The 26216-nt window shown below is 31.3% G+C and overlaps 1 protein-coding gene across 2 annotated transcripts in view; it reads left to right on the forward strand.

Annotated features, from left to right (window-relative positions):
* Positions 1–26216, forward strand: part of PEX7 (peroxisomal biogenesis factor 7) — a 1759991-nt gene that overhangs the window by 730224 nt on the left and 1003551 nt on the right. For both annotated transcript variants that reach the window (XM_044076447.1, XM_044076438.1), the window contains exon 7: positions 15174–15287. In XM_044076447.1, the coding sequence (XP_043932382.1) occupies positions 15174–15287 (114 nt within the window). The remainder of the gene's footprint in view (positions 1–15173; positions 15288–26216) is intronic.

Genomic DNA, 26216 nt, shown 5'->3' on the forward strand with positions numbered 1-26216 from the left:
TGATTAACAAAGAAACATTTTGTGACATTTTCTTTGAATGTGTACAAGACATGGAGAGATTTTTGTGTGAGAATGAAAAAAGAATGATAATCCTTGGAATGAATATATAACAAAAGTGTCTTTTTAAGAGACTAAAAAGAAAGTTCATATACATTTCCAAACTGAAGTGGAAAACATTTAAAAAATGTGTAAAGAAATAATACATATAAGTGTATGATAACAGAAGTTTATGGACTGGGGCATGGGACTGTAATGCAATTTTGAAAATGGAAATGAACAAAATTGTACATATTCCAATTGTTAAAAATGTGAATGGTAACAGGGGTGTTGTAAAATATTGGGGACAACTAAAGACATGTTATTTTTTGTGGAAAAGGACAGGCAGTTAATAGTTTTGACAAAAAGAAGTTCTGTTTATGTGGTAAAACAGGACATGATGCAAACAAATGTGAACGTGAATGTTATAAATGTAAAAAAGGGACATTTATGGATGAAGTGTAAAGAAATAGAGAATTAATCGTGTATTATAAATCAGAGTAAAGGGAAATCACAAGAAGGGACTAAAGATGAGAGATAATTTGATGAAACCTCAGAAATAAAGGAGATACCAGAAAAAAATGAAGGAGATGATTTATAGATAGTATCAGAAGTTAGTGATGAAGAAGATATAAGTTGGAAAATGGTAAGAAAGAAAAAGAATTCCATTGGTAGAAGAGTTAAAGATAGAAAAAAAGTAAAGCCGTTAGTATAAAAGAAAATAAGAAAAGAAATGGATAAGGCTTTTCTTATAAGAAATTAGTATAGGATGATATCTCCTGAGCTAAGAAACAAGGCAAGGAATCATTTGAGTTCTTTCTGTGACTGCTGATACTATGAAACATTTTAGAAGGATAGCAGTTTTAGAATGATGTAACATGTGTTGTTGATATAATTATTTTGGAGGACATAAGAATTTTGATACATGAAAAAAGATTACAGACACATAAAAATTTGGGATGGGGAAATAATAAGGAAGATAGGGAATGAACAGTGTTCAGGAATAGCAGTTATATGTAGAAGAGTAGGGGAAGTTCTAGATGTCATATTAGTCAGACTTTGAGCATGGACAATTATAGATGTAAGATGACTAGAAAAAATATATAGAATTATTGCTATATGTGCATATGTGATTATTAAAGAAAGGGATAATCTTTTTCAGAAAATATTGGATTATGTGTTTGTAAACATGGATATAAAAATTACAGGAGATTTTAATTGTGGCTTAAGGGGAAATTAAAAAAAAAGATGAAAATATGTAAAAATGATGGAAGTAATAAAAAGTGGAAAATTAGTTATATGGAAAAAAACGTGGACATACAAGAGAGGTACTTCAAAATCTGAAATAAAGTTTTTTTGGTATCAGAAGGAATATGTATAATGGAAGAATAAATTTGCAACAGGTTTTTAGATCATTTGGTAATATGGCTGGCAGTATAATACAGAATATATAAAGATAGGAAAATGTATAAAAAGAATAAATGAAAAGGAATGGAATGAGAAAGGAAAGAAAGATAAAGCAATTATGGACAGATCATATTACTGTGAAGGCATTTTATGTTAATTGGTCAGAATTGTAGATTGCTTTTAAAAGAAAATAAGAAGATGGTTATCTATTTTGGAAAAATAAAGCAAAAGAAGAAATCCAGGAATGTACACAATACAGAGATGTGATGAATAATACAGAAAACAATAGAGATTACTATGAAAAGGGAAAAGAAATTTATAAAAAATCATGAGAAAATTAGAGAATTATTGTATAAGTAAAGGTATTTTTACAAGGAAGGAAAGAGGAAGTTTCATTGTATTTAAGCAAGATAGAGAAGGAGGAGGATAACAGCATGATGAGAGCAGTTAAAGGTAAAGAAGGTAGCATAAAAATCAGCAACAAATTATGGGAATTATTGTAAGATATGTGGAAAATGTTTAGTAAAAAGAGAGACATAAAGAAATGGTAAGTAAAAAAACAATTCTGAACAAGTTAATAAAGAATTTGAGCATGAGATTGCATTGCATGAAATAGAAAAAATTTTTTTTAAACATTTAAATGTGGAATCAGTATCTGTCCCAGAAGGTATCATATTTAATGAATGGTTAAATGAAGGATTAAAATATAAGGAATTGTGTAGTGGAGTATTAAAATGTATATGGAAAAAGGATGGAAAAGATATAAAAATGGAGTCCAGTAGTTTTATATAATACAGACTATAAGTTTTTATCAAAATAATACAAAAGAGATTTGAAAATAGGATATAGTACATGATAGAGGAAAGTGTATATGGTACGAAAATAATGCCAAGAATTCTTAATTATAGTGAGATAAATTATAGATATAAATAGAAAGAAAGAAGATGTAAATCTTATGACAGGTAATATTAAGAAAAAAATTGATTTGATAGAGCATTATTTATTGTGGAAAATAATGGATATGTATAATGATAATAAAATCAAGCAAGTGTACAGAATAGCTTATAAGAATAATAAAGTAGGAGTCTTAATGGATGATTAAGTAAAGAAATAGATATGAATAATGGTATAAGACCAGGCTGGCCTATGAGTAGTATTTTATTTGTTTTAAGATAGATATGAATAATGGTATAAGACAAGGCTGGCCTATGAGTAGTATTTTACTTATTTTAGTCATGAATATAATAAGAGAGGCAAACCAAAAAATTAATGCAAATTAAAAATTCAGATGGAAGTTGAAATTCCAATTGTGATGTTAGGTGCAGATGATAGTAATATAACAACTAAAAATAGAGTGTGGATGAGAGAAGTTATTATCTAGTTAGCTGAAAATGTAAAGGAAATAGGTATTATGTTTAATAAAGAGAAGAGTAAAGGAATGGGTGATACAATAAAAATAGCAGGTGTACAATTTCCTGTGAAAGAAATATCTGTTGTAACGATAAATTTTGATAAAGAAAAAAATAAAGGATGGGGTATATTAATAAAGGAAATAAAAAATATTTGTATATTATGGGAAACACCTCCACATTTTTAACTCAAAATCAATGTTTATAATTAGTTTGTTATTGATAAACCCAAGTATAAACCTGTACCATCTTGTCTGTAGTCAAAACTGTTATTGAAAACCCATTTTAAACTTGTCTGTATTCAATATAAATTCTATTTTGAACATTACTAATATGTTCCTAACAACTGCTACCTGGAGCTTTTTCTCCAAATTGTTGATTTGGCACCTTAAGTACTATATTGTATAAATAAATGTGGTGCTTTTCTCTCTGGGCCTCTGCTGAAAAAGAGCTATCAGCTTAGTCAGACAAGCCTGGTCAACAAATGTCAAATAAATCAAAAAAAAATAAACTCACAGGTTAGCTTATATAAAGAGTATTTGATTAGTTTATTGTTAATAGGAACTTTGGTATATTTATCCGGTGTTGACATGATTCATACAGGATATAAAAAACTTTTGCTAGAATTTATTTTCTCATTTATATGGGGATCAATTTTAAATCCTGTTAAAAGGGGTGTATTATATATGAATAAAGACTAGGATTAGGTATGATAAATCCAATAGTTTATATTGCTTCATTAAATCTGTATAAGGTACCGAAATGGTTAAATGAAAAATTGGGAAATTTGTGACAACTGTATTGAAGTATAAGTATAAGCAGTTTTGGAAAAATATAAGAAGTAGTAGAAGAACTAAAAACTGTTTTAATGAAGAAATAGATAATTATCAATGAAATATAAGAATGTGGAAAATAAAAATTGATGAAGTTGAGGAAGATAGAAAATATGGTATAATAACATTATGAGAAAATATTATTGATTTAATCTCTGGGAAAATGTTCTAGAAGTAAATATTAAAACAGTTACAGAAATAAACAAGTGGTGTAGATATGTTGAATGCCAATTTTTTGTGGACATTTGGGAATAAAGAAATTACCTGTCAAGACAAATATGTCTTATAAAAAGAAGAGTGAAAGAAAATGTGTTGTGGAAAGAAGAAACAACAAAACATATTTTCTTAAAGTATGAGAGAGTTAAGCTATGGAGTAAATTATGTATAGAAAAACTTTTTGAAAATATCAAAACATGATGTGGATATAAATATGGACATGATTGAATATGGATATTATGAAAAAAATGAAAATAGATTTAAAGAAGTTTATGTAGTTTCGGTATCATGGAATGATAGAATTAATGAAGTCATGTTTGATGGAAACTGGATACTGTCACTAATTTTAAAGAAATTTAGATTATGGTCATGAAAAGAGGAGTTGGGGTTGATATAAAAGTATAGAAATGGCAAGTTTTGATGTGTCCAATATGAAAATGAAAATGATTGCATAAAGTTGTAACTGTGTGTGTGTGTATATATATATATATATATATATGTGTGTGTGTGTGTAATTATGTGTATATATAAATATATGCATGCATATAAAGGACCTGCACTTGCTTTGTTGTTACTTTTGACTGGTAGTACATGAGTATGTGCACACTCCCCATTTCTAAGAGGGTGGTGCGCAAGATGTAGGTGCTATCAGATGGAGCAGAAGTGAATGCCAGCTCTGATATTGAAATAAATAGTGTGGAGAACTCAGAAACCCTATTTCAGAAGCAATTATTTTAGTCGAAGGAGATTGTTGATCAGTGAAAATATATTGTTACAACCCCCCTATCAGGAGGGTTGTGGGATGATTTATTAAATGAGATGATAGCACAGAATGAACCAAAGAATTACATTTCATGGGGAGATAAAATGGACAGGATTCAAGGAGAAGAAGTTGTGAACATTCTGAAGAAAGTATTGCCTACAAGAAAAATTATATAGAGACTGTGGCTATTTGGAGTGCAAACATAAAGAGCAGAAAAAGGCCAATAATGTTAAAATATGATTTGTTATAAGAGTTCAAAGTAAAACACTGAAATGGACAGACATGAGATATGGGACACAGACATAGCGTATCAAGACACGAGGTAAAAGCCTTTATTTTAATAAATAAAGAGAAATTTTGTGACATTATTTATTATTAAGTATGGAAAAAATGTTTATGTGAATATGAGAAAAGACAAAATGATAACCAGTGGAATGAATATGTTAAAGCATTTTTCCAAGAAACAGAAAAGAAAATGTATGGACAATTCCTGACAGAAATGGGAAGAGGGATTAAAAAACATTTAACAAAGTATTTATCAAGACTTTGTGGACATTTCTGAAGTTTTTGACAACAGGGGATTATGGACTGGGGATTTAAAATGAAAAATGAGAAAATTATACATATTCAGTTACTATAACAGTTGAAAGGAACAGGGGTATGGTAAAATATTGGGGACAACCATGGCCGTGCTTTTTTTGTGGTAAAGACTATTTGGTAAATAATTGCGATAAGAAAAGATGTTATGTATGTTGGTAAACTGGGCATGATGTAAAGAAATGTAAACTTGAATATTATAAATGTAAAAAAAAGGACATACAGGGGTGGATTGCAAATAGAAAGATAATGCAATAGACAGTTAAAATAAGATGCAGGATAGAAATCAAGATAAAGGAAAAAGAAATAGTGTAAAACAAGCTAGAAAAAAAAGATGTAATAAAAAAACAGGAAAAGGAGAAAATAGAAATAGATGTAAGTGATGATGAAGATATGATTTGCAAAGTGTTGAAATGTAAAAAGAATTGTGCTGGTGAAAGGGTAAAAGATAGGAAAAAGGAAATCAAAATTATAAAACTCAAATGACAGAAAGGAAATTGATGAAATAGTATAAGGAGAAAATGCTTTCCTTTAAATTAAGGAACAGGGTAACCAATAATTTAAGAATTCTTAAGGTAAACTTTAACAGTATAAAAATATCTGTAGAATAATAATGATTCTAGAATGGTGTAAAAATGTGATGTGGACATAATTGTTTGAGTATACAAGATTCTTGATAACTGAAGAAAGATTACAAATAGAAAGTATATAGAAAGGAGAAATAATAATAGAATTTTAGTAAAGCTTGCTGTTCAGGGATAGTGATTTTATGTTAAAAAGTATTTAAAATGGGAGACTTACTATTGTAGATTTAAGGTGGCTGGAAAAGTTTTATAGACTTATAACCATATGGGCATATGTTACCTACAAAGAAAGTAAAAATTTATTTTGTCAGTTACTAGGATATGTAGTGGTAAACATGAATATTATAATAATAGGAGATTTTAATTGTGATTTAAGGAGAAAAAGAAAGAAGAATGATATATATATATATATATATATATATATATATATATATATATAAAATGAGAGAAGTGATGAAACGTGGTAAATTTGTATTATGGAATAGAGAATTATGGACATATAGAAGAGGTGTGCTAAATTCTGAAACTGATTACTTTATGATATCAGAAAGTATAAGTATAATGGAAGGTGAATACAGTTTTAATAGTTTTTTCAGGACATTAACCATATGGATAATAGTAAATGAAAATAAAGAATATATTAAACTAGGTAAGGGTATAAAAAGAATAAATAAAAATGTATGTAATGAAAAGGGAAACGAAATAACACAGGTATGAAGAGATCATATTACTATGAGGGATTTCTACAATAGCTGGTCAGAATGGTGGATTACTTTTAAAAGAAAATATAAAAGATGTTTTTACAATGGCAAAATGAGACAAAAATAAAGGAAAACAAAGATATCAAAATGTAAGTTGTATTTGAAAATCTAGAAAAAATAAGAGAGTATTATGACAAAGAGAAGAAGCTATATTAAAGAAATTATAGGACAATTAAAGAGTCTTTATCAAAACAAAGGTATTTACTACTGGGTAAAAAGAAGAGGTATCAACCTATTTAAGTAAAATAGTAAAACAGAAGAGCAGCGTGATGTGAGCAATTAAAAATAAACAAAGAGAAATAAAAAGTCAATTTCAAATTATGGAAATTGTAAGAAAGCATGTAGAAGAAATGTTTAAAATAAAGGGAAACTATAATAAAATATGGAGAACAAAGTAATTTTCAGAACAAATGAACAAGGAAATTAAAAAAAGAAATTAGTTTGGATGAATTAGAGTGTTTAAACACTTAAATATAGACTCAGTAGTAGGTCTTGATGGAATTGGCTTTGAAATGTATAAAAGTCTAGATGTACGTCAAAAAAAATTCTTACTAAAATCTTAAATGAATGGTTAAACAATGGATTTAAGCATAAGAAATTATGTAGTGGGGTATTAATGTTTTTATGGAAGAAACGAAAAAAAGAAGACAAAATAAATGGAGACCAGTAATGTTGAATATTACAGATTGCAAGATCTTTATGAAAATAATACAAAGAAGACTTGAAGACAAGCTGGAATACATTATAGAAGAAAGTTTAAATGGTATAAAAGGATGCCAAGAATTTTTAATGATAGTAATATGATATTTCAGAAAGAAAGCAGGAGTTAAAACTTATGACAGGAGATGTTACTAAAACATTTGATTCAATTCAACATGAAATGTTATGAGACATAATGATTAATCTCAGTAATAAAATCAGAAATGTTTGTATGCCAGCTTATAGATTTAATTAACATAAAGGTTTTAGTAAACAGAAAGATAAGTAAAGAAATAAAAATGCTTATTTGTCAAGTGTGTTTATGATTCCAATAAAGTATGAAAAACATTTGTTAGAGATAATTTTCTCATTTATTTGTGGTTCTACATTGAATCCAAAGAAAGGAGGGGTGTTATACAAGGATATAAAAGGAGGAGGTTTAGGACTGTTAAATCAAGTAGTTTGTTCAGCATCTTTGAAATTGTATAAAGTATTGAAATGAATAAATGATAAAAATTAAAACTTAGTTTCAAAACTGTTTAACATAAGTATGAAAAATATTGGAAAGTAATAAGTAGTAAGTACCCACGGTGGTGGTGCTGCGGTAGCGTTGTCACCTCACAGTAAGATGTTGTCTGGTTCGATTCTCAGCTAGAGCTTCTTCTGCGTGGAGACATGCGTGAATGGGCGTACCTTCATTGAAAGTTGTGCGTCAGGGCTGGTAACTCGGCACCTAAAAATCAACTACCAATCATTAGTGGACCGGAGTTCCGCTGTGGCGACCCCTAACCGGGAAAAGCCAAAAGACTCAACAACTAGAATGAAGAAAAGTTGTCATGTGAAGTTAGATATTTATCAGCAAAAGATACAACTATGGAATATAAAGATAGATGAATCGGAGGATAATCAACATGCGTGGTATAAAAGTATGAGACAATATTATTGTATTAATCCATGGGAAAATCTGCTACCAGAAAAGATTAAAGCAATCTGAGAAAGAAAGAAAGAAATGAATGGTGTAGTACGCAAGTGGAATCTCAAGCTTTTCCTTGGAAATTAGAAATAAAAAAAAAAATTACCAGTTAAAAGTAATTTGTCATATAAAAAGAAAAATGAAAGAATTTGTTTACATTATGGTGAAGAAGAAACTACTGAACATGTTTTTCTGAGATGTAAGAGAGCAAAAAAATGGGATAAATAATGTGACAGGTTTTTTTGAATGATTCAGACACAGAAATTATATAAACATGGAAATGATTGAATATGGATGCTATAGGAATATAAGTAATGAACAAAAGATAAAAATGTTTTATGTAATATAGGTAATATGGAATGAGAGAATGAATGAAATCATGTTTATTAGAAAATGGATATTGTCAGTAATATTGAAAAAGATGGTGGCTGTGGTGATTTAAGCAATGATGTATAAGTAAGATGAAGAATGAATAATTCTTATGTACAGATAGGAATGTGTATATAAATCTTTAATCTTGTAAATATGTTCAGATAAATATGTAAATATTGTAAAGAAGTTATCTTTGTAAATAAGACGTAAACAAAGAACCCCTACTCTTTTTGATGGGAGCTGTGAGATTTTTTTACATGCACCTGAGTTACCACCAACCGAAACAGATGGGAACTTGGTTTAACATCTAATCCAAAGGACAACACACTCAGGAGTGCAACAGCCCCCTTATGTTGCACTGCATTGTCAACAGTCAAACTACATGATGTCGGAATAAAATCCCCAGCCTTCTACACCAAGGACAAGTGTGCTACCTGTTACACCACTGACACATTACTGAAAATGTTCATAAATACCATACTCAGCAAGCCATGATGATATTCATGAAGTACCTAACTGCTTTTTCAGACAGATAAGAATTTTGTGCCTACAATTTAGACCTGCTACTGCCCTTTTGAGAATGGTACATATTGCTTTTTAATGGTATTATGGGAAATGCTAACTTCTGGTCTGAGCTGTGTGTTTGTGTATCACTTGCAGTGTACAGAATAGCGAGGTTTTTATTAGCAAATATAGCTAAAAGCTTTTTTTCTTAAAACAGTAGTGGTATGTTTCAACATACGCAAGTACATATTAATTATGTAGTTTAATGCCGACACCATTTTGGCATTATATTGTACTGTTTGGTGCACATTTGGATGTACTGATTGGCTTTATTTTTGTAGGACATGATATAAGATATTCTGTTTTGCTGATGAGTGGAGGAAAATATTTAAAGAAATGAATCCCACAAACAATTAGAACATATTGATGTTACCGTAACTTTATATAGTATTTTAGCTGATGCTAACTCTGCTGGAATATATAATTGATTTGCTTATAAGGTGCTTTTAGGTTATTGATTAAAACTGAGATATGATAGATTGTATGGCTGCGCAGTAGTAGACTACCTCAGGAATATGCTCTTTATTTAACTAAAACTAATGTTTCTGTTATTGATATTTTATAGTATTAATCTAATTTTATCAGCATAGCCAATATGCTATTGTGTTTTAATGCTTAACAGACATTAACTAGCAGGGTCTCCTGATTAAATTCCTGAAGTTTAATGATCGAGACTCTGTTCATTAGGTTTAACAGACAGAGCAGTGTCTCCTTCTCCAAAGTTGAATAAGAAGAGAAGCAGAGTTCAGGGACAAAGACACTCTCATTACCCAGAATGTACGATTGCTACTAGCTCTGAGGCTATCATTGAGTAAGTATAGGATTTTAACTATTGACGCACAGAGCGCTTGGCTGTATTTGTTCATTGTGACCTATTTAGACTTCTAGAAGGTGTTATTTGCCCATAGGGAACTGAGAGTGGTGCCATTAGCTTCTTTCATATAAAGGTAGGCAGCCATTAACATAGAACTCTTCCAGATATAGCCACAAAAAATCTACTGCTAAATAAATGTAAAGTGCAAAACCAAATACAGTGGTACAGTCACTGCAGTTAAATTTTACTTTTAGTGCTACCAGTACATCCTTTGTTTGGATTATTGCTGCAAGGAGGGGTGATATTACCTTTGTAGTGTGAGACTGCTATAAAGACAGCATCAGCAGACTGACTCTGGAGGAAGATCTGTTACTGGTGAATCACTACTCCACTCATACTTGCAGTGCTCAGGTTCACTTTGCTCTGTACCCCCTACCCATTCTCTCCTCCATCATTAGATTTATTGACAAATAGCCATTCTCACATTCTCTCACAGCTGCAATCATACTTAAATTGCTGTCTAAACTGTACCTTCCTTACATTTGAGCCAGATTGTCATGTGTCGTTCACTTAAATTGTTACCCACTGATTATCTTACAGTGTTTAACTTACAATTAAAATAAAACCTTTAAAGTTAGTATTAATGAATAGTTCAAGTGTTAGTAATATATGGCCCACACTGGAATATTGGCTGTATTTAGAACAACCCTACATCCTTGCAATAACAGAGACATAGCTAAAAGATGATGGCTGCCATTCCACCTGTATTACACGTAATTACTCTATGTATAATGGTAGCTGATCAGGAAGTAGACCTGGTGGAAGAGTCATTTTGTTAATTAAAAAGGACATTATATTTTACATAAAACAAATGTATAAATCAGACACTGCAAACAGTAGTTCCCCAAACTGGCTAATGGCTACATTGATACTAGAGATCCAAACCATCATACACGTCAAATAAAGTATGTAGCACCCCCTGCAACTGTCACTATATACAACCTTCTAGACCAACATGTACACAAATGGCATTAAAGAAAATGCCATACTTCTTGGAGACCTCATTATAAATGCTATAGATTATCAAGATAAAGAGCTAAATTAATACTTAATTTTAACAGCTAGTTAGGCAAGCAACCTTGCCAAATCCTTTGCTAGGAAATATCTTGTCCTAGGTATAACTAAAATCCCAAATCACTGCCAACCTACAGTAACTGTCTGGGTGAACACTACTCAGTAATTCCTCAGTAAACTTTCGTAGCAGTCAAACAAACACTAAAATTGTGTGTAGGACGACCCATTCCATACTCCATTGAAGAAGAACTCGACAACTCACTAAATAGCATTGACTGGAACCTACTTTATGCGGAGGATAACTCTGTCTTTGCATATTTTGCAAGCCAGCTCTTCCATATACAAGATAAACCTTTCCCACAGATTACCAGGTGGCTAAGAGGTTAGCAGTGCCCCTGACTAACTACAGGAATAGTTACACTCATTAAGCAAGGAAATAGCATGGAAGAACTGGAAGAAGATATTTCAAATAGTAATCTATATCAAGAATACCTTACTATCAGAAAACAATAGAGATTTATTATAAATACTGCTTAAAGTCACTTATCTGAGACACAAAACAGCTATCTAAAATGCCATGCTGAAGGCAGTTTTGGGCAACTATAAAAATCTTACTGGCTGTATTACAAGTAATGTCCGCACCATCTTTACTCGACTAAAATTTTTCTTCTCTTCAGACTGCAAAGATTTCCTACACATCTCATTGAACAATTTAACAAATCATGTCCAAACATTACAAAATTCCCTCCTGTATGAAAATAGATCTAATGTAACACAAACAGATATACTACAAGATATGTGTCCAACATTCTCCTCTAGAGAAATGACCCCAAAATAGTTAAGAAATCACTGGAAGAAAATCATCATCATCAAACCCCTTTTTTAGGGATTTTCTGTATGGGTTGGGCTTTTGTGCCAACTTTTGCCATCTTTCTCGATTCAGTATCACTCTCCTTCCTTCTTTGACAGGCATGCCTGACTGTTGCAGGTCTTCCGCCGCACACTCCATCCATCTCTTGGCTGGATGCCCTCATTGCCCCTTTCCTTCTTCCTGTCTGTCCCAAATCTTCTTCACCAGATTTTCTTCTTTCCTATGCATGTGCCTGAACTACTGTAATCTGTTCTGTTCGACCTTCTCTGCAATTGGAGCTACGTGTGTTTCTGATCTAATGTTCTGATTTCTTCATCTGTTCTGCACTTATGCATCATATCCATCATCTCTAGCTTCCTCAACTACTCTGCCTTCACTGCCTAGGTCTGTGTAACATACAGAAGTACTGGTCATACTACTGTTTTGTAAATCTTACTTTTAAGCATCTTTGGCATTCTTCTGTCACACTCTACCTCTGACATTGTATGCCATTTGGCTGTAGCCCCTCTCATTCTAGCTTTGACCATCTCATTCATACTTCCCTTCTCTTCAACCATCCCTCCCAAATACTTGAAGCTGGTAACCTGTTCCACTCTTATTCCATTCTGTCTTAATTTTCAGATTCTGCCGATTTCCCAGATTTGTTATCATTACGAAAATGTTATCTGGACAGTTGGATGAAAAGCTAGACAAAAAAATCTGTTGCACCCTTCAGCAGAATGCTCCCATCCTTCCTCCGCTTAGCTGTAAATGTAATACTCAGATGACTTGTATTCATCTTTGGCCTATCATTAACAAGAGGAACAGTATCAAACCAATTCAAAAATGCATTAATTTCTTACTACCCAAGAAACAACATGCCATTTCCTGCAAACAATTTAGACTCACAGATATGTGAGAAATTTAATATACAAATAAAATTTACAACAATATGACCACATAAACATTTATGTTCTATTGTCTGATGTTTAGTGTGGCTTCAGAAATTGATTCATACATTGACTGTCATTTACTTATTAACTAATGGATTCATACATTGACTGCCCTTTACCCAAGAACTAATACAATATACAGCAACACAAATAGCAGCCAATATACTGCAGGAATCTATTTTAATATGACTTGGACATTTAAAACTGTTGACTACAGCCTCCTTCTGCATAAACTAGTGCTGTTAATCTTTGGACCAGGACCACTGCTCTGAAATGGATGTGTAGCTAATTTTAAAACAGAGCATTCCAAGAAGCAATCAATAAAGTAGTCTCAGATGTGAGAACTATTATTTGTGGTGTCTCAAAAGGTTCAGCCTTAGGACCACTATTGTTTTTGGTATTTATTGATATCACACTCAGTCTATCCACCTTGAAACTAACTCCATGTGCAGATGATATTCTTTTATTAAATTCTGAAAAAAAATCAGTAATCTGCACCCAATTTTGCAAGCCATCTTCAAAATAGTATTACCTAGACTGCCATTAATGAACTGTATGCACACCAGTGCATTAGGTGTAATGCTGTTTGCAAGCCTAGATAAATTTCAAAAAACACCACCCCTACAAACATTACATGCACAAAATAATCAGGTCCCTAATGTGAGCAGATAGAAATGTCTCTGTCTTATAACTGATCCAACACTTTCATGTTCTTCAAAAGGCCCTAAAGGATTGTTATAAATATCACTTACAGCAACACCAGAAGTTGAGTGGCTTATGGCAAAAAAAAAAAAATCCCTAAAACAGAATATGCTCTGACAATAATAGTGCTCTACTTGGGCTGGAACACACAAGTACTTCAAGCAGTGACAAATGCAATCTATAGGTTTGCATATCTAGCAGTATTACACGTTAATGTGACCTATTAAACTGCATTGGCTTTTAATAACGGGAAGAGTGACATTGTTATGTACTGCTTTCTATTCAAACTAATATAGCTACATTACTGCATGCCACTTAAGAAAGATCTTGTAGTAAACGACTTTGCCTACTGCTTAAAAACAGTGATATCACTAGCATGAATCTAATTAATCCACTATATGGATTACTGGTGAGAAAGCATTTAATAAAACTGGCCCAGCCTTAAAGAATAAAATTTCTGCCAACACAAGAAATGAAAGGAAGATAAAACAGTCAAAAATAAATGAAATCTGTTGTCTTTTTTAAGCATACACATACACATACTACAGGGATAATGGTTTGAGTCCACCTTGAGGTAATACAATTCATGCAGTACACAGTCATTCAGACATTGCATAATATGCTGTTGATACAACACCTCTGCACATATGCAACCCTGTAAATATATAATGATCATTTGTGCATTTGACAGTGTATATCTCAAAATGTTATACACACTGCTTATATTGAAAGTGAACATTTTCTAATGTGATAATATGCAGCTTATAATTATATAATAATCAGTTGTGCATTTAAGAATGTATCTCATAATGTTGTGTGTACTTATTTTGCAAACTAATGCCTCTTTAATATCACTGGATATTGCATGTACATATATAGCATGCATATTTTATCAGTTATGATTTGGGGAAAAACATTTGAATTGTATGATGAACTGCACCATGTTTTTTTTCTCTTTGCTTGCTCCGTCAGTAGGCGTTATACAAACTTTTTGTTTTCTGTGCTCATTTATGAGACTGGGTCATGGTTGAAAAATATGAAACTGATTAGCTCACTTACCTAGTCAGTTAGGTAGGTAGGTAATTAATTAATTAATTAATTAATTAATTAATTAATTAATTAATTAATTAATTGACCAACTAAGCAAATAACTGCTTAAAATGTTATACATTGGTGTTGTATTATGAGGAGTTTTGGTTGAATGTCTTTGGTCTCCAGTAGACAAACTGCCTGTATAAAAATGTCATTATGTATAATGGTGGGATTGAATGGGGGCAAGCTCCTCTGAACAATCTATTTCTTGAGGAGTTTTCTTCTTTTCCTAGTACTAGACAACTAATTTGTACCATGTGGCAGGCTGTAAAATATTGAGATGCATGTTTACAGTAAATTCTTACATGACACTTGCCTTTGTAATTCCTAATACTGCTCCAGGGCTACTTCTGTGTGATTTTGATATTATAATTTGCCTAAACGTTTGTACGTGATTACTGTTTTGTGCTCTGCAAGAAGTTTGATATATATCTGATAGTCTGTTCCCTCTTTCTCTCTCTCTCTTTTCAATAGAACTTGCTGGTAACAGGTGCAGTTGATTGTTTTTTAAGAGGATGGGATTTGAGAAATATTCGGCAACCTGTGTTTAATATCCCTGGTCATACCTATGCCATAAGAAGAGTGAAGGTAAGTACATAACTACTGCTTTTTTTCATTTCCATCTGTCAACTTCAGTTTTCAATATATTTGGATATTTTATACAGCAGGATTTTTTATTTCTCAAACCTACCCCAGTTCCCATCCACCCCACCTTATTTACATTCGCACTATTCGTAATCCCACTTCTTTTACCTCAACCAATTACCTTCTACCACCTAACAATCTTACTCCACTAATCATTTAACACTATTACTTGCTTCTTCTTTCTACTCATCCCTTCACCCTCTCAACTCTCTCACCTATCACTAACACTGTTGATGACTCACCTAATCTATCCCCTTCACCACTCTGTTAAGAAATGTTCATTGTCATTAAGTGCTACCACCCTCTATAAAATGTATATCTGCACATACTTCTCACACCTCCCATCATCCCTAAACCAAACACCCTTAATATATCACTTTAATCTTTCTGTATTCCAAAAATTCACATACCACATAACATACTTGCATTCATGCTTCATCTGCATGACTTGTACATTAAGTACTGGTGCTATATATGGCTAGCATGCACAGCTGAAATGCACTCCTAAAACTACACTCTCCATGTTTTTACTACTCTACTCTAGTTCTCCTTACCAACCCCCAGAGAAACCCTTTACCCTGGTACAGTCATGGCATTCCTAACCCTACCTATCCTTCTCAACCTTTTGACCCATTGGGCAACCTTTACAATCCCACTTGGAATCATTTCTTCAATACGTAATTCCACAAACCAGAGTAACTGCAGTTTCTGTACTAGTGTTGTACCGTCTCTATTCAAAGGCATTCCAAGCATTTGCTACAAATATAAAATACTAAACTCTCATCTTAACTATCCCATTCACAAGCAAAAGACAACATTTGCCTTTAAAAAATACACTTCTGTCTTTGCTATGCTTCCCTATGATACCTCTGTCTCTTTTTTAAATGTTTCTTTTAATTTGGTTTTAAAACAATGCATAAACAAATCAGTTATAAAAAAACAACTGTTTACATAGGCCCACAGCTGATCAATGCATCTGAGTTATACATATCAAATATAATTAACATTTTTTAAGCAAGTCTTTTTGTTTAAGCCAAGATTTATATGAATGTGCAATATTAGAAGTTCTCATCATTATAGTATGCAATTCACTACTGCAGACAATTTTTGTCATACTAATAAATTCAGCACTAGAGGAAATGACTTTACTTTTCCAGTTTTTTAATAATTACTTTTCTGGCTATATCAAGAATAGACCAAAGAAGAGGCAGTTGAGTTTTTGGCATTATCGCAGGAATTGGAGCATGAAATAAAACTAAAGATTTAGAAATATTACATCTATCTGACCATAGAGCTTGAATGAAGTTATTCATTTCTTTCCAAAAAGGGAAGATAACTTCACATTCATATACAATATGTGTTCAGTCAGCTTTAAGTTCAGAATCACATCACCAGCATTTAATTATATTTGACTTATACATCATTGTAATTTTGTTAGGAGTGATAAAAGCTCTGTGTAAGAATTTCCAAGTGAAATTTTTCCAATGTAATGAAGATGTGGTTTTATCTGTAGATTTTAATATTATTTTTGTGTATTCCTCAAAGAAGTCTTCATTATTAATTTTTGAGGAATAGTTCCAATATGAATTGTCTAAATATGTGAAATCTAAAGTAAGAATTTTACAAATTTGAGATAAATATGATTAATTTTCATTGCAATATTATTGATATTTGTTAAGAATTCCAATAATTTGGGGAACAATTTCTTATCTAGGTTAAATATCGTGTTTGTCTCTGTGTTCACCAAGTCTCAAAATATCTGTAAAATTAACCCATTCTCAGAATGTTGATTGTATTTTGGATCTTAATTCAATAGTGTGTGTGTATATATATATATATATATATATATATATATATATATATATATATATATATGTACCGGCACCATTTAAGAATTGATGCCAGTAAATTAAGTTACTTTGTGTTTCATTGCTAGCATTTAGTTGAAGTTATGAGCTTCTATGCAGTTATTTGTATATGCAACTGTAAACATAGAAAATATTAACTCTTTAATGCAGTGGTTAGAATATGTGAACTTTTGGAAAGATGAAATGATGTCATTTAAATAGAGAATTTGAAAAGAGTATATAATTCCATTTACACAAAAATCTTTTTGATAACCAGATAAAACTATTAGATATTATTTGTTTATGACTGGTTGTGATATATTTATTATTTACTAATAATATTTCTTAATGTATCTGTTTCAATTTTGAATCATGAGATGAATTCATCCACAACTCTATAACTTTTACAGTTGTTGAAGTAGCATACAATTGAATATCAGGGAATTCTAGTTCACCATTATCCCAGTCTTTTCTCTGCCAATTAAAGAAAACTCTTGGTTTATTAGGATTGCCAAAAAAATTAAGTAGAATATTATTTATCCTCATTATTTTTTTGGTGCAGATAGTACTAAAGATTGTAAGACAGATAATATTTTAGGGAGAATTACTATCTTAATAAGCATTAATCATTCCTCCATGGTAAAAAAATAATTTGCACCAATTTTTGACTAAACCTAAAATTTTATCAACAATCTGTTAAAAGTTTGTTTATATCATTTCTTTACTCTTAGACAATGTATTTAATATGATTGCTATTCCAATTGAAGTTAGAATATTTTTGTATGAATTTTTAAATGTTTTATTAATTAATAATGTACTTGTTTTATTATAATTAAATCTTAAGTTCATGATTTCTTCAAACTGACTCATATAACTAATTATATGTTCTTTTGAATTCTCTATATTTCCTATTGTTAGTAAAATATCTTGAGCAAAGAGTTGGAATCTTTTGTTTGAAATCTTTTAAAAAGTCGAAATGATACATTACATGTAAATAAAATTAATGAGTTTCAGAAAGATATTGTTGTAAGTAATTCTGAAACAGTCAGTAATGACTTGTGTAATGTTGGAAAAAAAAATGTTGTTGTGACCACAACTATGATCCATAATGATGGGGCAAATGAATATGGTGCATCCCCTGTGAGTAATGTACACAACATTTCAGTTTATGAAGATGCCAACACTAGAATAGATATCTGTGAACATGTAGATGAAAGCAATAGCGTGACTAGAGATAAATCTAAGAGTAAGAGTAGAGTAGTCAGTGAAACTATAGATGGTACACCTACAATTAGTTTTAATCGATCTACCCCTTTCCCAATTGCAGATCAATGGAGGGGTGGAGGGGTGAGGGCACGCTCCATGAGCAGGGGGCGACAAAAGAAAAGACCAGCAGATCAGAAACAAATAGGGCCCATGCTCAAGAAAATATGGCAAGGGACCAAGAACCCCTGATATGGAATATCTCTAAGAGAGAATTATCTACAGACAAATGTTATGTATTAGAAAAGGGACTAACATTTATCCCGTCCACTAAAAGTGACATTACAGAAAGTGTGACTGACCTGAAGTTATTTGCACGGAATTTACAGATTAAGGTTGATTTTGGTAACCATGAATTGGAACAACATAAATTTAGAAAACCTAGTACATACATGCCTAACTTACATCCATTAGTAGAGGCTTTTCCCAAACTAGTGGAACAAGAATTATATGAGAATGAAAGAGTTAATAAAGGGAAGAAATGGTATGGAAACCTTAGACCTGCACAAAGGAAAGCTCTTAAATATTTAAAAAATGACAGAAGTATTATGATTAGACCAGCGGATAAAGGGGGTCCAACAGTAATAATGGACATGGATCATTACATCACTAGCATATGTACGATGTTAAATGATGGTAGTTTTTATAAAAGGATCAATACAACTATAGTAAATAGAATAATAGTTAGAGTTATGGATAGATTGAAAACCATGTTTAATGAAGGTAAAATCAATGAAGAACTTTACAAATATTTTATTGTTGAAAATCCTACCGTTCCATGTATACAAGGTATTCCAAAAATCCATAAACATGAAATTGACCCCCCAATGAGACCTATAGTCGCTGGAAATGGATGGATCACGGAACCCATTTCATTATATCTTGAATATTTGTTGAGACCAATTGTAAATAAACATGATTATATATTGAAAGATACTAAACAGTTCCTGATCATGCTATATGATAAGGTATCAAAAACATATGAGAGTCATACGGATTATTTGGTTACCCTTGACGTACAATCACTTTTTACCATGATTCCAAATAATGAGGGTATACATTGTATTAGTAGGTGTTTAGAAAGGGATGGTACATGTACCCAGAGTAAGATTCAAGTTATTTGTGAAGTAATGGAAATAGTGCTCATTAATAACGTGTTTACATTTAATGGCCAGACTTATATAGAGAGAGATGGCATAGCTATGGGCACTTCTTGTGCCAATAGCTACTCCAATTTAGTTATGGCAGACTGGGAGGACAGATATTTGTTCCAAACATGTGACTTTCAAGAAAAAGTATTATTTTATACACGTTTTGTGGATGATTTGTTCCTGGTTTGGAAGGGTGATGACACCCAATTATCAGAGTTTTTCAACCAAATGAATATAGCTACAGAGTACCTAAGGTTTACCATGGTTAAATCACAGGATGTTATACCATACCTCGATGTATATGTCGAAAGATTATCAAATGGCTGCTTGAACACAGGTGTATACAGGAAAGTTGCTATCGCAACACTTTTTTACATCGAAGTAGTATGCACCCAGAGCACATTTTTAGTAATATTATTAAAGGCCAAGCGATGAGGGCATCTTGGCTGAACTCAGATAATCTGGGTTTTGAAAAAGAAATTAATGAATTAAAAACAAAATTATTGACAAGATCATATAGTCTAGATGAAATAGAAGCTAGCCTCTAGGGATTAGAAGAACTGAGGAAAGGCAGAGCACAACCATACTTTGCAGAGGTGAATGGTAAATTAAATGAGACAAAGTTAACCGCAAAGAAGGGTAATGAGATCAGGGTACCCATTTATTATACACAAGATGTAAAAAGTATTAAGTACATCTATAGGAAATATTGGGATATATTATTAACTGATCCGAAAATATCAAGTATTATAGGTGAAAAACCCAGTTTCACTTATAAAAATAAATTAAATTTACATAGAATGCTATGTGGGCCTAATAGAGTAAATGCCTTAATGAATATTGAAACTAGAGGGATGACTAAAAAATGTAGTAGGTGTAGATACTGTAGCTTTATAAAGAAATATAATACCTTTTTTCATCCTGTCAGTAAAAAGGAGTATATATTTTCTACAGCAGCAACTTGTGAAACAGAAAATGTAGTTTATTTAGCAACCTGCATATGCTGCACAGCATTCTATGTGGGGAAAACGAACCGTAAATTAAAAGACAGAATTAGGGAACATCTGTATAAGATTAAAACAGCATCCACATGCAATGCATTGTCTAAACATGTTAATGGGACTTCTGCTGAACACAGATTTAGGTTCCAAGTTATCGAAATTAATCCACCTACTATTAGACGAGGTGACATCTCCAATCAAACTGAACAGAAAGAGGCCAAATGGATGATTAGACTTAGGGCTGATCGTGACCCAGGACTAAATGATAGGGTATCTATTAAACCTATATTGAAAGCCAGGAAGTTATAAGAAAAATGGTTTTAAAAAATTCTATGTATTGATTATATATACTCTAGGGCCTATGGAGTTCACCCATTTTATAATTCTACTCCTCGCTACTCCCTCCACTTTTGTTCAGAGGAATTATTAGGCATTGCATTGCCCTTTAGGCCTTAGTAATCGAAGTACCATTTTATGCTATACACACATATGTATTTTGCACATATATGTATATAGTTGTTCATGTGACACACCCATTTTATAATTCTACTCCTCGCTACTCCCTCCACTTTTGTTCAGAGGAATTATTAGGCATTGCATTGCCCTTTAGGCCTTAGTAATCAAAGTACCATTTTATGTTATACACACATATGTATTTTGCACATATATGTATATAGTTGTGACACAGTCTTATTTCTACCTAGAGGCCCTAGATGGCTAAGTAATAACTGCCTTGATCATAATCATGTAGGGTCGTTCCATGAACTTTGTTCATTTTGGACTGTAGATTTATAGAAATAGTAATAGTATATAGGATGAGGTAGCCAGTACTGCAAGTTTGATCTGTGACAAGCATATAGAATGATTAATGTTAATCATGTATAATTTTATTTGCAATAGCATGGGTGGATGTATCTGTTGATTTTTACGTTTTGATGTTTCTATTTCCTTTCAGTGAATAGAAACACAGAAAAAGGAAATGTAAATGTATTTTAGAGTGTTCATGGATGTATAGTAGGTCTATGAATGACCATATGAATACATATTGTATATATCTTCCTTTTAATGTATCTATTATAGCAGTTTTTTATTTAGGCATGTGTATTTGTAAAATAGTGTCTATCTTTTGTGAATTTTAAGTATAGAATAATGAAATTTAAGAATAATTCAGAGTATTTGTGTATGAAAGACGACATGAATATACATTGTATATACATTGTTAAAGGCAATTAATGCCTTAGATTTGGGCATGCGTCTTCTGCAAATTAGCGATTTTTTGTATAAAACCTTTTTAAATCTAGATTTGATAAATAGTAGTAGCATAGAATTATAGTATGAAGTCGCTAGTATTATTTATGAGTTGTAAACTAGCGATTTGATATACTAGTATTTTTGAACACAGGTGTGTTTCAGTTGCTGTAGCAAGTAGTACGGCATATGTTTCCTGGCATTACCTGTAAGTTTATAAAATTTTTGTTTTTAATGAACTGTATACGCAAATATTTTTTACATATAAATGCACAGCCTTGAAGTGTATAGCGTATGATATATTTTTAATACTCAAATATGAGAGTTTAATTAAAATTTTAATATATGTATTAATTGCTCATTTTGAGAGGATGTGACATCACATTTACTATGGACCTTTTAGTATATAAATACATGTATTTTAGTGTTAATTGTATTGGCCTAAGGAAGACTGAGGTTGAAAGAGCTTGCCGTTGGGAATTAAATAAACCTGTTTTACACAGCTCCACCCTACGCTTGTTTCCTTTGTAACGAGATTTGAATTCAAGTTATGGTTTGGTGGAGTAGTGACTGGTAACTTTTGGCAACAAATTAGTTAATCTGAATTGTAGAGCACCTGGATCCATGCAAGCTCTATTTGAAATCTAACATCTGTGTAATTGAGAAGTCTAACCTACAAAGACCTTTGCTTTTATACTGACTTCTGCCTTAACTGCGCCCGCTTTTTTTGGATTGTGTCTCGATTACTTAGTTCCAGGGCACAGTGGTGTGTATATGAGACAAGACCTTTGTTGCTTTAATGTATTTAATTTGATTGCTATTCCAATTGAAGTTAGAATATTTTTGTATGAATTTTTAAATGTTTTATTAATTAATAATGTACTTGTTTTATATTAATTAAATCTTAAGTTCGTGATTTCTTCAAACTGACTCATATAACTAATTATATGTTCTATTGAATTCTCTATATTTCCTATTGTTAGTAAAATATCTTGAGCAAAGAGTTGGAATCTTTTGTTTGAAATCTTTTATTTTGATACCAGTAATGATCTAATACTATTAGCAAAGGGTTCTATAGCTAGTACAAAATGTAAAGGTGATAGTGGACAGCCTTGTTTTGTCCCTTTTTGTAATTTAAAGGAATTAGAAAAAAAGAACTTATTTTAACATAAGCACAACCATTATTGTATAACTTAGAAATTAATGCAATTAGCTGAGGTGAGAAATTATACACTTTAATTGTTTTAAACAGGTACAACCAATTAACTGAGTCAAAAGCCTTATCTAAATCCAGACTTATGATACAAAATTATTTTATATTTTTATTTGTATAGTCTGTTAATGTATGTATTTTTATTATATTGTTCTGTACTTGTTTATTTAAAATAAACCCAGTTTGATCATTGTTAATTAGTTTATGTATAAGTAGATTAATTTTGTTAGCTAAAATAGACATGAACATCTTGTAGTCCACATTTAAAAGTGAAATGGGTCTGTATGATGAACACTTGGTAGAATCCTTATCTTGGTTTAAAGTAGGTGATATAAGGGAATATTTCCATGATGGGGGACTTTGGCAGTTGTTTTTATTTCTCCATAGACCTTATCTAATATTTTTTTGCATCATCTGGTAGTATTTTATATAGTTCTGGTATAAGACCATCTAAGCCCGGTCCCGTATTTTTTTTACTTTTTATTTCATCTTTTATTTCTGTTAAAGTGAATGGTATATCATTTTTTGTTTACTTAGTATTTCTTTATTTATATTTTCCCTAAGAAAAGTTTCAACTATATCATCATTATTTAGGTTATTTGTATTATTATTTATATTTTCATAAAATATTTTAAAGCCCTCAAGAATACCTTTAATATCTGTTCTTATTTCTTTTTTATTATTTATATGTGTTACAATTTCTTTGATATGATTTAGTTTATTCATTTTCTTTGATCTAAGAGCAAGTTATTGCAAGCCTAAAGCGTTTAATGAATACACCTGAAGTTTAGATTTTCCAGGTTTATTGAAACTTTTTGATTTAGAATTTCAACATATTTTGTATTTAAGTTTTTAAGTTCAGGCTGACTGATAATGTCATTTGGTTTTAGATTCAACTTTGGAGTGTCTATTTTGGCCTGTAGTATATTCACTTCTTTGTCCCATTCTCTTAGTTTACTAATATACCAGCTTGCAACTCTTCCATTTAAGTAAGCCTTTAGTGAATCCCAGATTACAATGTCAGATACTTCACCATTCATATTTATTTCTAGAAATGTGTTTATCTGTTTCACATACCAATTATTGAATCCTTTTATTTTAATAATGTATGCTGGTCATTACCAGTGGTGTATGAAGTTGTCAGCTTTTAAAATAATGAAGATTATAGAATTATTGTTTGATAATGAACCTGAAACTATTGTAACTTCTGTGATATGTCATAACAGATTGTATAAGACAAAAATTGTATCAGTATTTATTTGTGTTCCATGTCTATATGAATAATGGGTAAACTGAAGTAAGTTTGTGTCCCTCAGCTCATATATATCCTTTAAATGCATCAGATTTATGAAGTTGAAGTGTTTGGTTGAATATGTGATTCTCCGCTTTTTATCTGCAGTGGAATCTTTGTCTGATAAAATGCAATTAAAATCACCAGCCATTATGACTTCACCTTTCTTGTAATAGGCTATAATATCCAAGTATTTTTTTGCATCATTAGCTCAAACCCCTAGAATCCAGTAAGAGTTCACCAGTGTATATAGTTTTCTGTTCCACTCAATTATACCATTGCTTAACTTAACATTTTTATCAACATAGGTATCTTTTACTTTAGGCATTGCTGGTGCTTCTTCTTTTAGTTTGAAAGCCAGAACCTGCTAAAACCAAATAATTCTTGAGTGAAAGTTTATTTACATCTTTAGTAAGTAAATGTGTTTCCTGTAGAAATGCTATTTGAGCTTTATGTAATTGTAAGTATTTGAACAGATTCCCCCCTTTACTGAATTATTCCGTCCATTAATATTAATATGTATGAATTTAAAGTCAGACATTTATATAAAAGACAAAAAAAAAAACACAGGTATACTTAAATCACATTTCTGTACATAATGTATTGTATACTTTATATATAACAATATGAAATCTTCAGCTATGGACAAAACATTTGAAACAAATAAAGAATTACCTAATGATATAACCCTAAAACAGTCTACTGTGGAATAATGTATTCCTAGTTTGTTAAAAAAGATGAGCAAACTACCTGTCAAACTCTCCATTAAACTAACAACGTATAGCTCATGCTCCTGATTCATATTAGTGTGGCCACATTTTTAGTATGCATCATTTTAAAAAGCTCTTGTTGTATTTGTCTTCAAAGAAGTTGATAGATTTCAGTCCATTTCTTCTGTTTTTTTCTAGGATTCTATTTTTTTGTATAAAGTCCATTACATCTTCTGAGGTATTAAACATATTCTTTCCTTCTTTCCTTCTAGAAGGTGAATCCTTATTTTTACTGGAAACAAGATTTGTAATTTAGTATTATTTTTCTTTAAGCTTTTAACAAGTGGCATACATGCTTTTCTCTTTGACATCACTAATATTGAATAGTTGTTGTCAAATCTTAAGTATTTTCTGTAATTTTAATTGGATAATTAGTCGATGCAGCTAAATCTTTATTTTGACTTGAGGAAACTCTTATGATCACTGACCTTGGTGAAGGTTTTTTTTTTTTTGTTACGATGAGTTAGAAAGTGATCTATGTGTTTTTTTGATACCAAAGGAAAAAGCTTCAGGCAGATTCAAAGTTTTAGGTAACTGGGTATTAAGAAATTGACTCGTACTGTCTGCCTCTTCTTTTTCAGGAATCCTGTAAATCCTGATGTTATTCCTTCTAGATTGTTTCTATAAATCTTCTATTTTTTCCAGGAATAAGTTTTTTAGTTTCAGAAGAAATTCAGTGTTATTCTCATTTTCAAGTAATCTTCCATCAAATCAGGTATCTTCAATACTCGAGATTTGTAGGGATTGTTGTTTGAGAGATTCAGTCATCACTTCAACTTGTTTTTTACATTCCTCTTTAAAATTGTCCTTGTTGCTTTCTAATTTATCTGTCTTTAAAGATAACTCACTGATTTTACTTAGTATAGCCTTTATGTCATTTTTTATAGCACTGTCCTGTACACTGGGTTTAGAGGGGTTCATTCTGAGACGGTTGGTTCTTCCTAGTTTTTTGACAGGAAAAAGCAATTAAAAGAGTTTCAAACCTATTATTTTTTCCAGTAAATCTTTCAGCTGATGTTCAACTATAAATCCATCAAGTTTTGAAAGATTCTGTTTGAGTTTTTTTTTAGTAAAAATCCTATCAGAAA

This window comes from Protopterus annectens, chromosome 1.part1 (assembly GCF_019279795.1).
Source record: "Protopterus annectens isolate FY-2018-M chromosome 1.part1, PAN1.0, whole genome shotgun sequence".
Classification (NCBI taxonomy): Eukaryota; Metazoa; Chordata; order Ceratodontiformes; family Protopteridae; genus Protopterus; species Protopterus annectens.